This window comes from Hypomesus nipponensis, chromosome 18, assembly GCF_054491055.1.
Source record: "Hypomesus nipponensis isolate SF chromosome 18, ASM5449105v1, whole genome shotgun sequence".
NCBI classification, from domain to species: domain Eukaryota; kingdom Metazoa; phylum Chordata; class Actinopteri; order Osmeriformes; family Osmeridae; genus Hypomesus; species Hypomesus nipponensis.
Genome location: NC_140378.1, coordinates 20,765,035 through 20,780,565, shown reverse-complemented (window position 1 = coordinate 20,780,565; position 15,531 = coordinate 20,765,035). Strand labels below are relative to the sequence as shown.

Here is a 15,531-nt window from a genome sequence, read left to right as displayed (position 1 = left end):
TATAGCCCACTACTTCAGTCTAGTAACTAGACTTTTTGGTGATAACAGGTAACATAGATAAGAGTTGTCATAGATATTCTCCTGATACCTATAGCCAGTGATTTAACTTTGTTGCACATAGATTACTCTCCTGATATGTCAACATCATCAACATCAACCACAACACAGTCTATGATCTGCTTAGTTTGCTTGAGCCTTCTCTGATACAGGGATATCCTGGCTGCCTGTCTCTGATACAGGGATATCCTGGCTGTATGTCTCTGATACAGGGATATCCTGGCTGTATGTCTCTGATACAGGGATATCCTGTCTGTATGCCTCTGATACAGGGATATCCTGTCTGTCTCTGATAGAGGGATATCCTGTCTGTCTCTGATACAGGGATATCCTGTCTGTCTCTGATAGAGGGATATCCTGTCTGTCTCTGATACAGGGATATCCTGTCTGTCTCTGATACAGGGATATCATGTCTGTCTCTGATAGAGGGATATCCTGACTGTCTCTGATACAGGGATATCCTGTCTGTCTCTGATACAGGGATATCCTGTCTGTCTCTGATACAGGGATATCCTGTCTGTCTCTGATACAGGGATATCCTGTCTGTCTCTGATACAGGGATATCCTGTCTGTCTCTGATACAGAGATATCCTGGCTGGCTGCCTCTGATACAGGGATATCCTGTCTGTCTCTGATACAGGGATATCCTGTCTGTCTCAGATACAGGGATATCCTGTCTGTCTCTGATACAGGGATATCCTGGCTGGCTGCCTCTGATACAGGGATATCCTGGTTGGCTGCCTCTGATACAGGGATTTATCCATGAGTTACAATTGTTGTTCACCATTGTTTGTTTGAGCCTCTGTCTAAATACAATGTTCTACCCATATGGAGATGGACAATAATGTGTCCCTGTGGTACAGTCAAGCACACAGGGCAGGAGATCCCAGATCAGAAGGATGATTCAATAATAACAAGAAGAAGAATTAATGTATTTATTGTGTGCACTTTGTTGTGGAGGTGATTTCAAAGTGCTACAAGTTGAAGAATTCTTCTGCTAATTTCTGAGAACATTTAGATAAAAGACAGGGTCAACCTGCATGGCTTCAAACAGAACTTCTGAAGGTTGCTAAACATCCCAGAATGCTTTGCACTGAGACTGGCCTTGTTCTTGTTTATGGCAGACAGAGCTCTTAGCATTAAAGCTGCCACACACTGTCTCTGTGTGTGGGTGTGTGTGTGTGGGGGGGGTATGTGTGTGTGTGTGTGGGGGGGGTATGTGTGTGTGTGTGTGTGTGGGGGGGGGGGGGGGTTATGTGTGTGTGTGTGTGTTTGTGCAACAGACAGCGAGGGTATGAGTGTGTACGTGGGCATGTGTGTGTGGGCGTGTATCTTTGTGTGAGTGTAATTACACCAGTCAAATTGAAGGGTCCACTTAATGGGTGTTGGAGGCACCTGTAGGCTACGCTGAAACGGCTTTCGAAGCGTTCCCGTGGGAACAGACAAACAGATCTGTCTCGTTAGAATTGTGCACTTCTGGTCCTATATCTGCAGTAGCCTACTTATTTGTGCATTTGACATCGTTTTAAGATTAACAGCCAAAATTACAAGCAGAAGAGCAAGGATCAGAAGTGAAGAGTTTTCGGTATTCCAGTGGTATTCAGATAAGCTACTTAGCCTTTTTTCTTTTTCTTCTCTTTTTGGAGTGGGATTGTTTTTCTTCTTCCAAATCAAATGTATAATTGTATAAAGTATTTTTTTTTGCTAAAATAAATACATAAAAATCACTAACTCCGACTCACGACATCACAAACGTTTATGCAGTTTTATTTGTTGTCTATAGTTAAGCAGCTCGTTTGTCTCGTTTATCTACATTAGTTAAGCAGCCTGCAGTAGAGGCTAACTAAAACCTAAAAGCTAAACTCATACTAAAAGACAGAAGCACCTCAGACACAGGCCAGGGAGATACCACTAGCTATGTTTCCTGGCTGTGATATCAACACTGTATTTTCGTCAGTTTTACTGTAAAGTACCGCTAACTTACAGTAAAGTACCGCTACTGTCTGTAAAAACCTACCGCTAACCTACTGTAAAGTAGCCTACCGCTAACCTAGCTGTCTGTAAAACGGAAGTTGGCTGTCCGTCGTTCTGGTCAGCGTCGAGCTACGCTAGAAATTCTACACTACTGTTATTACCTTGATGTACTAGTGTGTTGATATGGTAATAGGCGCCGTAGCCGGTATATGCTAGGCTTAAGTCATTAATGTCTTTAACAGGGCCCCAAAAGTCCTACTGATTAAACTAAAAAATAGCCTAAACATTCACTTTGAAGATGTCACAAGAAAGAAACCATCATGATGCCTTTCAAGTGAGTGTTTATCCCCTCAGTTTATCTATAGGACTTTAGAGGGGCTGAGTACTCCATGCTATATGGGCCCTTCAACTTCGTAGGGAGGAATCCAAAAAGCAAGTACAAAACAATAGCATTAGAGCTGTGTCTAAGCACCCCCAACACAATATTTATTGAAGATATAATATACTTTAGCCTATGATGGTAATTTTTCAAGAAAGAGAGAGGGTTGTGTGGGCTACAAATGTACACTCTAGTCTATGTTTACAACTATCAAATATTTTTGTACTATAAACGTTTATTTTGTTGATTACTCGAGTACTTTTGCGAGTACTTTTTAAACAACTATATCAATATTATTCCTGCAAATAATATTCCTGCGGCGGTGAGGGGGGGGGGGGGGCCTTGACACATCCAGGCCCAGGGGCCCGTGGTTTCTTAATCCGTCCGTGACCATGTCTAGTTATGATGATTTATCAGTGATGTTCTTGTGTGTTCATTTGCCCTCCAGACCCCCGAGGCCTGTCTTCCTCCCAGCCCAGATGCAGCGCTGGCCGGCCGCTCTGCTCCTACTCCTCTCCCTGACCTCCAGGGTCTCCAGCCAAGGTAACCCACCACAGTGCTGTCCCGAGCAGCACTGCCCTGGTTAGTATTGGAAGAATGATTCAATAGTAACTGCTGGCCCAGTCTGCTGGAGCAGTGTCTGCTGGAGCAGTGTCTGGAGAGTTCCCTGCCTCTATCGCCTTGAGGGTTTAGGTTGGTTGAGGGGCAGTTCTATGGGCGTATGTGAAGCCCTCTGTGACATGCTTGCGTGTAAAAAGGGCTATACAAATAAATTTGATTTGATTTGATTTATCGCTTGGTTCAATTTTGTCCAGTAAGTGTATATATAATTGTGGCTTATTGCGATCCAAATGCACTTCAAACTCCATACATCAGACACAGACTGCTGTCGCTTAATCCTCTCCTACACCTCCCTCCCTCCCTCCCTCCCTCCCTCCCTCCCTCCCTCCCTCCCTCCCTCCCTCCCTCCCTCCCTCCCTCCCTCCCTCCCTCCCTCCCTCCCTCCCTCCCTCCCTCCCTCCCTCCCTCCCTCCCTCCCTCCCTCCCTCCCTCCCTCCCTCCCTCCCTCCCTCCCTCCCTCCTATTCCCTTTATCCCTCCGCCCCTCCATAACTACATCAATTCAGGAAGTCAGGCCTCTACAGACAGTGAGACTGTTTTGATCCATTCATTCAAACTTCATATCTGTGGTGCTCTCTTCTTTTGCATCCTTCCTCCAGATCCCCCCTCACCCCTTCTTCCCTTCCCTTCTCAATCCTCCACTCCCCCCCCCCACCTCCCCCCTTCACCCCTTTCACTCCCCCCCCACAGCACACACAGACAGTCTGGCAGTGACATCATACTCTACGGTGCTTCCTTAACAACCTTTGACCCCTCTGCCCCTAGCTGACTTCCTGTGCCCCTGCTGCCTGGCGGACGGCACAAGGCCGGCTTTGATAGGCTGGAGCCAGCTGGAGGGGGCGGGGCCACAGAGACAAGACGCGGCTTGTTGGGAAATATGGAGATGAGCTCAAAACAAGGGAGGGATTTGATTGGACAGTTAGGAAGGAGGAAGTGGGGTGGGATGGGGTCCCCCGTCTTCCAGAACTGAACTTGTGAAAAACACTTTCATCTTTAAGCTCCTCGAAATAGCCGATGTTTCAGTGCCCGCTGCTCTGAATACCTCTGATGAGCTCACAGGGTTTCCTGTTTGTGTGTGTGTGTGTATAAACATGTGTGTGTGTGTAGGCCGTCTGAAACTCACGGTCCTGTCTGAAGATCGTCTTCAGATGAAGTGGAAGGAGGCAGAGGGTCCAGTCCAGGGCTACAAGGTCCGAGTCCGGCCCATCTCAGGTGAGACAACCCTGGGTACACCTGGCTCCACGTCGCTCTCCTTCCTCCGGTCCACAGGGGAGGAAAACACTTTTCACAGGCAGAGGGAGAGCTTTTTCTCTTAATGCACCACTTCTACATGTTTTAATGCACTAGAACACATTTAGAAACCTAGCCATTGAAGCCTAAGATTCAAACTAATAATAGTACTTTTACACTGGAAGGACAAAGAAACCTTTCCTACATGCACAGGAATATGAGCGGGACCACCCATGTTGGTGCCTGATGTAAGGAGTGTTAATGAGTGAGAAACCTCTCCTTTCTCCTCCAGCTGTGTTCCAGCAGGAGCAGGGAGGAGGAGCAGGGAGGAGGGGGAGGGAGGGGGAGGAGGGAGGGGAACGGGGGGCGACTTTTCTGAAGCTGATCTCTGTCTACTCTCTCTCCTCTCCTCTCTCTCACCCCCCTCTCCCTCCTGCCCCCCAGAGGTGCCCCAGCCTGAGCTGATGCTCACCACCACCAGGGGGCGTGCCACAGTGGCAGGGCTGGACTCCAGCCAGGAGTACGCCCTCCAGGTCCTAGTGCTCAACGGAACCACAGAGAGACTGCTGGCCAAGAGACGCTTCACCAGTAGGTTCCACTGGGGAGGTTGGGTCTCTCCCCCTCTCTCTCTCTCTCTCTCTCTCTCTCTCTCTCTCTCTCTCTCTCTCTCTCTCTCTCTCTCTCTCTCTCTCTCTCTCTCTCTCTCTCTCTCTCTCTCTCTCTCTCTCTCTCTCTCTCTCTCTCTCTCTCTCTCTCTCTCTCTCTCTCTCTCTCTCTCTCTCTCTCTCTCTCTCTCTCTCTCTCTCTCTCTCTCTCACACACACACTCACACCCCACAACAAGACAGGCAGTCTGTCATCATGAAGAGCCTACAACATCAATTACACTGGATGGGCAGTGTGTTCTCAGTTCTCACTGCAGCCTCCTCAGAGAGGCTGTGTTGTGTCTTTTCCACTGTAGTCATGGAGCAGTGTGTGTGTGTGTGTGTGTGTGTGTGTGTGTGTGTGTGTGTGTGTGTGTGTGTGTGTGAGAGAGACAGGGCTTGTTGGGACTGGCCTCTGTGGGACCCTGACTGACAGAAGGAACTCTGGTGTCTGTGGAATGAAGATCCTGTCTAGCAGTTCCTTCCTGTCTCTCTGTTCTCCTTCCAGTCCCTACGGCTGCTTATTGTTGTGGTCGCACGGCCCCCTCTCCTTCTCCCTCTCTGTAGCATGGCGTCTGGGGAGCAAGTTTAGTCTTGGAGATTTGGTTTTGTGAGAAATGTATGAAACGTATTGTTCATCTTTATCTCACTTAGTATCTCCTCCTCTGTCTCTCCTCTGACTTATATCTCCTCTGTCTTGTCTCTCCTCCAGTCGAGGGGCTTCGTGAGGAAGAGCTGATTCGCTCAGGCAGCCGTGATCAGAAGAAGAAGCTGTTACCCATTGGCTCAGGGTCAGGTGACCTTGATGATGTCACAGAGGCATTGTACGCTGTGCCTACAGTCCTGTACCACAACCCCACCACTCCTACGGGTACACACACACTACACACACCCACACACACTACACTCACACACACACACACACACACACACACACACACTGCACAACTAATCCATCATTGTCTACACTTACTGCAGGATCTACCCACCATCTGGATAAAAGCTCAATTAACAAATGACTAATTTCTCAATCTACCAATCAGAGCCACCCCCTCCAGACAGCCCCACCCCCACTGCCCTCCAGAGGGTGGACACGCCCCCCAGGGAGAAGAGGAAGAGGAAGAAGGAGAAGCAGGAAGGGGAGGAGTCTAGCAAAGACACTCCCAGGAAGAACCTCCACACACAGCCGGTCACCGGTAACACACGTACACACACCCCTACAGCTACACCCACTCAAACACACCCCGACAGGTACTAATGTGTGTGTGTGTGTGTGTAATGACAGGGCCCCTCTACACCTGCAGGGCCCAGGTGTGTGTGTGTGTCAGATGTGCCATTCTGCTTCCGTCTTCTTATCTTTGGAACACACAGGATCATACAAACATGCATATACATGCAGCCACACACACAGACATTTAAATACACACACACCTAAACACACACAATGGCCATACCCAAAATGTTCTGCTCACTCACAGAGCAGACTTAATCACTAGTTTCTTGTTTTGATGATAATCTTCAGTGTCCTCCCTCCCCCCTCCCCTCCTCGTCCCCCCCCCCCTCCCGCTCCCGCTCCCCCTCCTCATCCCCCTCCTCCTCCCGCTCCCCCTCGTCGTCCCCCTCCCCTCCCCTCCCCTCCCCTCCCCTCCCCTCCCCTCCCCTCCCCTCCCCTCCCCTCCCCTCCCCTCCCCTCCCCCTCCCCTCCCCCTCCCCCTCCCCCTCCCCCTCCCCCTCCCCTCCTCCTCCTCCTCCTCCCCCCTCCCCCTCCCCCTCCCCTCCTCCTCATCCCCCTCCCCCTCCCCCTCCCCCTCCCCCTCCCCCTCCCCCTCCCCCTCCCCTCCTCCCCCTCCCCCTCCCCCTCCCCCTCCCCCTCCCCTCCTCCTCATCCCCCTCCCCCTCCCCCTCCCCTCCTCCTCATCCCCCTCCCCCTCCCCCTCCCCCTCCCCCTCCCCCTCCCCCTCCCCTCCTCCTCCTCCCGCTCCCGCTCCCCCTCCCCCTCCCCTCCCCGTCCCCCTCCCCTCCCCTCCCCTCCCCTCCCCTCCCCTCCCCTCCCCTCCCCTCCCCCTCCCCTCCCCCTCCCCCTCCCCCTCCCCCTCCCCCTCCCCCTCCCCCTCCCCCTCCCCCTCCCCTCCTCCTCCTCCTCCTCCCCCTCCCCCTCCCCCTCCCCTCCTCCTCATCCCCCTCCCCTCCCCCTCCCCCTCCCCCTCCCCCTCCCCCTCCCCTCCTCCCCCTCCCCCTCCCCCTCCCCCTCCCCCTCCCCTCCTCCTCATCCCCCTCCCCCTCCCCCTCCCCCTCCCCCTCCCCTCCTCCTCCTCCCGCACCCCCTCCCCCTCCCCCTCCCCTCCTCCCCCTCCCCTCCCCTCCTCCTCCTCCCCTCCTCCCCCTCCCCCTCCCCTCCCCTCCTCCCCCTCCCCTCCTCCCCCTCCCCTCCTCCTCCTCCCCTCCTCCCCCTCCCCCTCCCCTCCCCTCCCCTCCCCTCCCCTCCCCTCCCCTCCCCTCCTCTCCCTCCCCCTCCCCTCCTCCTCCTCCCCCAGCAGTGTCTACGCGGCGCCCCTTCTCCTGTGAGGCTGTCAGCCCTGCTGACATGGTGCTGCTGGTGGACGGATCCTGGAGCATCGGTCGCTCCAACTTCCGCCGCGTTCGAGACTTCCTGGAGGGCCTGGTCACGCCCTTCCACATCGGTCCCGACAGGGTGCAGATAGGTGGGGCTTCTTCTGTTGTTTCTGTCCTTCCCCCCTCCCTTTATGACCTCCCTGTGACCTCCCTGTGACCTCCCTGTGACCTCCCTGTGACCCCTGACCTCAGCCCTGACCCAGTACAGTGGGGATCCTCGTACCGAGTGGCAGCTAAACAACTTCACCACCAAGGACCAGCTGCTGGACGCTGTCAGAGGCTTCAGATATAAAGGAGGCAACACCTTCACAGGTAAACACCTTCACAGGTAAACAACACCTTCACAGGTAAACACCTTCACAGGTAAACAACACCTTCACAGGTAAACACCTTCACAGGTAAACAACACCTTCACAGGTAAACACCTTCACAGGTAAACAACACCTTCACAGGTAAACACCTTCACAGGTAAACAACACCTTCACAGGTAAACACCTTCACAGGTAAACAACACCTTCACAGGTAAACACCTTCACAGGTAAACAACACCTTCACAGGTAAACACCTTCACAGGTAAACACCTTCACAGGTAAACAACACCTTCACAGGTAAACACCTTCACAGGTAAACAACACCTTCACAGGTAAACAACACCTTCACAGGTAAACACCTTCACAGGTAAACAACACCTTCACAGGTAAACACCTTCACAGGTAAACAACACCTTCACAGGTAAACACCTTCACAGGTAAACAACACCTTCACAGGTAAACACCTTCACAGGTAAACACCTTCACAGGTAAACAACACCTTCACAGGTAAACACCTTCACAGGTAAACAACACCTTCACAGGTAAACACCTTCACAGGTAAACAACACCTTCACAGGTAAACACCTTCACAGGTAAACAACACCTTCACAGGTAAACACCTTCACAGGTAAACACCTTCACAGGTAAACAACACCTTCACAGGTAAACACCTTCACAGGTAAACAACACCTTCACAGGTAAACACCTTCACAGGTAAACAACACCTTCACAGGTAAACACCTTCACAGGTAAACAACACCTTCACAGGTAAACACCTTCACAGGTAAACAACACCTTCACGTGTGTGTGCCTGCATGTGTGCCAGGTCAGGCCCTGCTGCACGTTCTAGAGGAGAACCTGAAGGTGGAGTCTGGCGCTCGGCAGAACGTACCTCACTTCCTGGTCCTGCTGACGGACGGGAAGTCTCAGGATGACGCCATCGCCGCCAGCAACCGCCTGAAGAAGACCGGCGTGGAGATCATCGCTGTAGGTGAGAGGAGGAGAGGTGTGTGTGTCTCCACTGTGTGTGTGTGTGTGTGTCTGCATCTCCTCATGAATGTGTGTGTGTGTATGTATCTCTCCTTGTGTGTGTGTATCCCTCCGTGTGTGTGTGTCCAGGTGTGAAGAACGCGGACGAGGCTGAGCTGAGGCAGGTGGCGTCGGAGCCGCTGGATGTGAACGTCTACAACGTCAATGACTTCCCCCTGCTGAGCCGGCTGGTGGCGCGCCTCGCTCACACCCTCTGTAGCAAGATGGAGGAGCGCAGTCTGGCCAAGAGTAAGTCCTCGCTGTGCTCCCCTCTCCTCTCCCTCCTCTCCCCCCTCCCCCAGCCCCTCAGAGCTAACCTCTCCTCCCCCCTCCTCCAGCCCCTCAGAGCTAACCTCTCCTCCCTCCTCTCCCCTCTCCTCTCTCCCCTCTCCCCCCTCCCCCAGCCCCTCAGAGCTAACCTCTCCTCCCTCCTCTCCCCTCTCCTCTCTCCCCTCTCCCCCTCCCCCAGCCCCTCAGAGCTAACCTCTCCTCCCTCCTCTCCCCTCTCCTCTCTCCCCTCTCCCCCCTCCCCCAGCCCCTCAGAGCTAACCTCTCCTCCTTCCTCTCCCCTCTCCTCTCTCCCCTCTCCCCCTCCCCCAGCCCCTCAGAGCTAACCTTTCCTCCTTCCTCTCCCCTCTCCTCTCTCCCCTCTCCCCCCTCCCCCAGCCCCTCAGAGCTAACCTCTCCTCCCTCCTCCCTCCTCCCTCCTCTCCTCCCTCCTCCAGCCCCTCAGAGCTAACCTCTCCTCCTTCCTCCCCCAGGGATGCAGCCCCCCACCCAGGACCCGTCCTTGTCCTACCCCAGCCCCTCCCAGCTGGTCTTCTCAGAGCTGGGTCCCAGGGAGGTGCTCCTGGGCTGGGCCCCCCCCGGCCCCCCGGCCCCCCCACTCCTCCAGTACAGGCTGGTCTACCACACCGCTGAGGGACAGAGCCCTCAGGAGGTACAAACATCCAGCGCCTTCATTGGACGAGCGACCTGTCTGTCAACCCCTCGGCCAATCCTGTCCTGCTGGTCGGAGTGTAATGCAATTTGTTTTTAACACAACTTTCCAGTGTTGTGATGTGCTGTTCTGTGGCTGTGTGTGTGTGTGTGTGTGTGTGTAGGTGGTGGTTAACAGCAGTGTGTCCAGTGTGCAGCTGTCAGGCCTGTCGTCCCAGACCCAGTACCATGTGTCCATCTTCCCTGTGTACCAGGATCGGGCCGGCCCCCCGCTCAGAGGAACCCTCACCACACGTGAGACGCTCTCCCACTACCTCACCACAGGGTGAGCCTGCTCATGAAGATATCCAAGCTGTGTGGGGTGTTTAAGGTGTCTCTCTGTCCTCCCAGCCCCCCTGGCCCCCCCTGAGGACATGCAGGTGGCCCCTGCCTCCTCAGACAGCCTGAGGGTGTCCTGGGGCCCCGCCCACGGTGCCACGCACTACATGCTGCTGTACTCTGCCCTCAGCAACGGGGAACCTGACGACGCCAAAGAGGTGTGGGGGGTGAAATGTCAAATGTAGATGAGTGTGTAACTGTACGTGTGTGTGTAGCTGTATGTGTGTAGCTGTGTGTGTGTGTGTAGCTGTATGTGTGTGTGTAGCTGTATGTGTGTAGCTGTGTGTGTGTGTGTGTAGCTGTATGTGTGTAGCTGTGTGTGTGTGTGTGTGTGTGTAGCTGTATTTGTGTGTGTAGCTGTACGTGTGTGTGTAGCTGTATGTGTGTAGCTGTGTGTGTGTGTGTGTGTAGCTGTATGTGTGTGTGTAGCTGTATGTGTGTGTGTAGCTGTGTGTGTGTGTGTAGCTGTACGTGTGTAGCTGTGTGTGTGTGTGTAGCTGTGTGTGTGTGTGTAGCTGTACGTGTGTAGCTGTGTGTGTGTGTGTAGCTGTACGTGTGTGTGTAGCTGTACGTGTGTGTGTAGCTCTGTGTGTGTGTGTAGCTGTACGTGTGTGTGTAGCTGTACGTGTGTAGCTGTGTGTGTGGGTGTAGTTGTATGTGTGTGTGTGTAGCTGTATGTGTGTGTGTAGCTGTGTGTGTGTGTGTAGCTGTACGTGTGTAGCTGTGTGTGTGTGTGTAGCTGTGTGTGTGTGTGTAGCTGTACGTGTGTAGCTGTGTGTGTGTGTGTGTAGCTGTACGTGTGTGTGTAGCTGTACGTGTGTAGCTGTGTGTGTGTGTGTAGCTGTGTGTGTGTGTGTAGCTGTGTGTGTGTGTGTAGCTGTACGTGTGTAGCTGTGTGTGTGTGTGTAGCTGTACGTGTGTAGCTGTGTGTGTGTGTGTAGCTGTACGTGTGTAGCTGTGTGTGTGTGATTGACCCCCTGCCCCCCCAGGTGAGGTTCGGGGCGGAGCAGAGGGAGGTGCAGCTGGAAGGGCTACAGCCGTCCACAGACTACTCTGTCACCTTGTACGCCCTGTATGACGAGGACCCGAGTGACCCAGTCACTGCCATCGCCACCACCTGTAGGTACACACACACATACACACACACAGACACACACACACCAGACATACACACACACACACACCCTCACTTTCCAAATGTTTACATTGTTCTCTCTGTCTACCCTCTCCCACCCCTCCTCCCCCCCCAGTCCCCCTGCCCCCCCCGGCCAGCGTCCAGGTCACCATGGTGGGTCACAGCATGGTGCGGGTCAGCTGGGCTCCTGGGGCGGGGGACGTCCCTGGGCACAGGGTCACCTGCAGCACCAACCACGGCAGCGACGTCAAACAGGTGGACTCACCCCACCTCTTACTCTACCTCACTGTTGTCAAACAGGTGGACTCCCCCCACCTCTTACTCTACCTCACTGTTGTCAAACAGGTGGACTCCCCCCACCTCTTACTCTACCTCACTGTTGTCAAACAGGTGGACTCACCCCACCTCTTACTCTACCTCACTGTTGTCAAACAGGTGGACTCCCCCCACCTCTTACTCTACCTCACTGTTGTCAAACAGGTGGACTCACCCCACCTCTTACTCTACCTCACTGTTGTCAAACAGGTGGACTCACCCCACCTCTTACTCTACCTCACTGTTGTCAAACAGGTGGACTCACCCCACCTCTTACTCTACCTCACTGTTGTCAAACAGGTGGACTCCCCCCACCTCTTACTCTACCTCACTGTTGTCAAACAGGTGGACTCACCCCACCTCTTACTCTACCTCACTGTTGTCAAACAGGTGGACTCACCCCACCTCTTACTCTACCTCACTGTTGTCAAACAGGTGGACTCCCCCCACCTCTTACTCTACCTCACTGTTGTCAAACAGGTGGACTCACCCCACCTCTTACTCTACCTCACTGTTGTCAAACAGGTGGACTCCCCCCACCTCTTACTCTACCTCACTGTTGTCAAACAGGTGGACTCACCCCACCTCTTACTCTACCTCACTGTTGTCAAACAGGTGGACTCACCCCACCTCTTACTCTACCTCACTGTTGTCAAACAGGTGGACTCCCCCCACCTCTTACTCTACCTCACTGTTGTCAAACAGGTGGACTCACCCCACCTCTTACTCTACCTCACTGTTGTCAAACAGGTGGACTCCCCCCACCTCTTACTCTACCTCACTGTTGTCAAAACATTCATCCAGTTATGTTCAGTCTATCACAAAAGTCATCCTTTTACCCTCCCTCTTCTCTTTGTCTCTTTGTTGAACCTTTGGAAACGTTTTGTCCAGGTGGAGGTGACGGGGGTGAACTCTGTGCTTCTGCAGAACCTGTCCTCTCTGTCTCGGTACCTGGTGTCCGTCCAGTCACACTACCCTCTGGGCCTGTCCTCAGCTGTCACTGCCAACGTCACCACCAGTAAGACACACACATACACACACCTCTCACTTGCAGGGGCGGTTTTAGTCATGGGCGGACCGGGCAGCCCGGACCGGGGCGGCATTTTGTCAGGTCACGTGGGGAGCACACGAGCAATAAAAAAAGAAAAGATCTCTGCGGTTTTCTCATCTATCATTTCACTTTGTGGGGATTTGGCATATTGGCGCCCCCTTCAGGCAACTGCAGGCACTCCTGCTTGCTGTGATTGTGCCGTGCAGCATTTTCCATTGTTTGCCGCCGCCAGGTAGTAGCGTTCCTCGTTCCGTGTACTGTCGTGGGGCGGCCGGGGGGGTAGGGGGCGGCACAAGATTTCTTCGCCCTGGGGGGGGGGGGGAGGGGGGGGGGGCTGCAAGTGATAAACTCGCCCGGGACGCCCAATGTGCTAGGACCGACACTGCTCACACGCCTCACCTGTTTCCCCCCTCCCTCCCTGCCCCCCTCCCCCCCTTCCCCCCCCTCCCTCCCTGCCTTCCCCCCTCCCTCCCTGCCTTCCCCCCTCCCTCCCCCCCGCCCTCCCTCCCCCCCCTCCCTCCCTCCCCCCCCCTCCTCCAGTGAGGGTTCCTGCACCCTCTGACCTCAGAGTCACCAACTATACAGGAAGTGACATCACGGTACGCTGGGAGTCTGCGGCGGACGACGTTGTGTCCTACCTGATCAAGTGGATCTCCCTGAGCGGAGGAGACCTCAGACAGGTGAGGGAGTGAGGGGGTGTGTGAGAGTGTGTGTGGAGGTGTGTGTGTGTGTGTTTGGGTTACAATTCGTAGAATGTAGAATGACATGAAGGGTTAAGGTTAGGGGTGTGTTCTTAGAGACCATGCAGAATGTGTGTGTGCAGCTCAGGGTGTCTGGAGCCAGTGAGGGGGCGGTCCTGGAGGGGGTGGATGAGGATAAGGAGTACCAGATCTCCCTGTCTGCTCTCTTCTCTGACGGAGCTCAGAGTGAAGCTGTGGCCACGCGCTACAGCACCTGTAAGTACACACACACACACACCTGCTCACACACACACACACCTGCTCACACACACACACACACACCTGCTCACACACACACACACCTGCTCACACACACCTGCTCACACACACACACACACACCTGCTCACACACACACACACACCTGCTCACACACACCGTGTGTGTGTGTATATGACCGTGTGTGTGTGTGTGTGTATATTTACATTTACATTTACATTTATCCATTTAGCAGACGCTTTTATCCAAAGCGACTTCCAAGAGAGAGCTTTACAAAAGAGCATAGGTCACTGATCATAACAACGAGATTGTCCCAAACATTGCAAGTAGCCAAAACATGAAGCATACATTGTGAAAAAGCTAAACAAGTGCCAAAATATATATGACCGTGTGTGTGTGTATATGACCGTGTGTGTGTATATGACCGTGTGTGTGTGTATATGACCGTGTGTGTGTGTATATGACCGTGTGTGTGTGTATATGACCGTGTGTGTGTGTGTATGACCGTGTGTGTGTGTATATGACCGTGTGTGTGTGTGTATGACCGTGTGTGTGTGTATATGACCGTGTGTGTGTGTATATGACCGTGTGTGTGTATATGACCGTGTGTGTGACCGTGTGTGACTGTGTATGACCGTGTGTGTGTGTGTGACCTGCAGTGTCTGGCAGGGGCCCGTCCAGTGTGACTGTATCTGAGGAGACGGCGGTCAGTCTGCTGGTCAGCTGGACTCCTCCCAATGCCCACGTCCTGCAGTACAGGGTCTCCTACTCCACCCTGCAGGGGGCCGAGGCCACGGTGAGCACACACACACACACACATAGATACGCGCACACACACACACACACTCAGGTGTCATGTATCCTCTGTGTGTGTAGGTGCTGGTCGCAGGCAGTGCCAGGCGCGTGCTGCTGCAGTCTCTGCTCCCAGACACTCGCTACAGCATCCTGGTGTCTGCAGAGTACCGCAACAGAGAGGGGGGCAGTGCCTCAGTACAGGGCAAGACTGGTGAGACACACACACAGGGGAGTGGCAAATAGAAGTCTGTCTCGCTCACTCCTTGACTCTCTCCCCCCTCCTTCCCTGTCTCCCCTCCTCCCCCTCCCTCCTTGTCTCCTCTCTCCCCCCCCTACTTGTCTCCCCCTCCTCCCCCTCCCTCCTTGTCTCCCCCTCCTCCCCCTCCCTCCTTGTCTCCTCTCTCCCCCCCCCCTCCTTGTCTCCCCCTCCTCCCCCTCCCTCCTTGTCTCCTTTCTCCCCCCTACTTGTCTCCCCCTCCCTCCTTGTCTCCTCCCTCCCTCCCTCCCTCCCTCCCTCCCTCCCTCCCTCCCTCCCTCCCTCCCTCCCTCCCTCCCTCCCTCCCTCCTCCCTCCCTCCCTCCCTCCCTCCCTCCCTCCCTCCCTCCCTCCCTCCCTCCTCTCCCTCCTTCCCTCCCTCCCTCCCTCCCTCCCTCCCTCCCTCCCTCCCTCCCTCCCTCCCTCCCTCCCTCCCTCCCTCCCTCCTCTCCCTCCTTCCCTCCCTCCCTCCCTCCCTCCCTCCTCTCCCTCCCTCCCTCCCTCCCTCCCTCCCTCCCTCCCTCCCTCCCTCTCTCCCTCCCTCCCTCCCTCCCTCCCTCCCTCCCTCCCTCCCTCCCTCCCTCCCTCCCTCCCTCCCTCCCTCCCTCCCTCCCTCCCTCTCTCCCTCCCTCCCTCCCTCCCTCCCTCCCTCCCTCCTCTCCCTCCCTCCCTCCCTCCCTCCCTCCCTCCCTCCCTCCCTCTCTCCCTCCCTCCCTCCCTCCCTCCCTCCCTCCCTCCCTCCCTCCCTTCCTCCCTCCCTCTCTCTCTCTCCCTCCCTCCCTCCCTCCCTCCCTCCCTCCCTCCCTCCCTTCCTCCCTCCCTCTCTCTCTCTCTCTCTCTCTCTCCCTCC

At 54.6% G+C, this 15,531-nt stretch overlaps 1 protein-coding gene across 1 annotated transcript in view; it reads left to right on the top strand.

Moving 5' to 3' along the window:
• Window positions 1-15,531, top strand: part of slc35h1 (solute carrier family 35 member H1) — a 32,933-nt gene that overhangs the window by 9,199 nt on the left and 8,203 nt on the right. Inside the window, exons 11-29 of the mRNA XM_084679107.1 lie at window positions 2,859-2,953; window positions 3,995-4,242; window positions 4,705-4,848; window positions 5,616-5,774; window positions 5,947-6,099; window positions 7,438-7,605; window positions 7,709-7,828; window positions 8,654-8,818; window positions 8,947-9,105; window positions 9,618-9,796; window positions 9,960-10,089; window positions 10,186-10,331; window positions 11,163-11,292; window positions 11,424-11,563; window positions 12,515-12,641; window positions 13,215-13,354; window positions 13,498-13,630; window positions 14,291-14,427; window positions 14,508-14,637. Of these exons, the coding sequence (XP_084535233.1) occupies window positions 2,859-2,953; window positions 3,995-4,242; window positions 4,705-4,848; window positions 5,616-5,774; window positions 5,947-6,099; window positions 7,438-7,605; window positions 7,709-7,828; window positions 8,654-8,818; window positions 8,947-9,105; window positions 9,618-9,796; window positions 9,960-10,089; window positions 10,186-10,331; window positions 11,163-11,292; window positions 11,424-11,563; window positions 12,515-12,641; window positions 13,215-13,354; window positions 13,498-13,630; window positions 14,291-14,427; window positions 14,508-14,637 (2,803 nt within the window). The remainder of the gene's footprint in view (window positions 1-2,858; window positions 2,954-3,994; window positions 4,243-4,704; window positions 4,849-5,615; window positions 5,775-5,946; window positions 6,100-7,437; window positions 7,606-7,708; window positions 7,829-8,653; window positions 8,819-8,946; window positions 9,106-9,617; window positions 9,797-9,959; window positions 10,090-10,185; window positions 10,332-11,162; window positions 11,293-11,423; window positions 11,564-12,514; window positions 12,642-13,214; window positions 13,355-13,497; window positions 13,631-14,290; window positions 14,428-14,507; window positions 14,638-15,531) is intronic.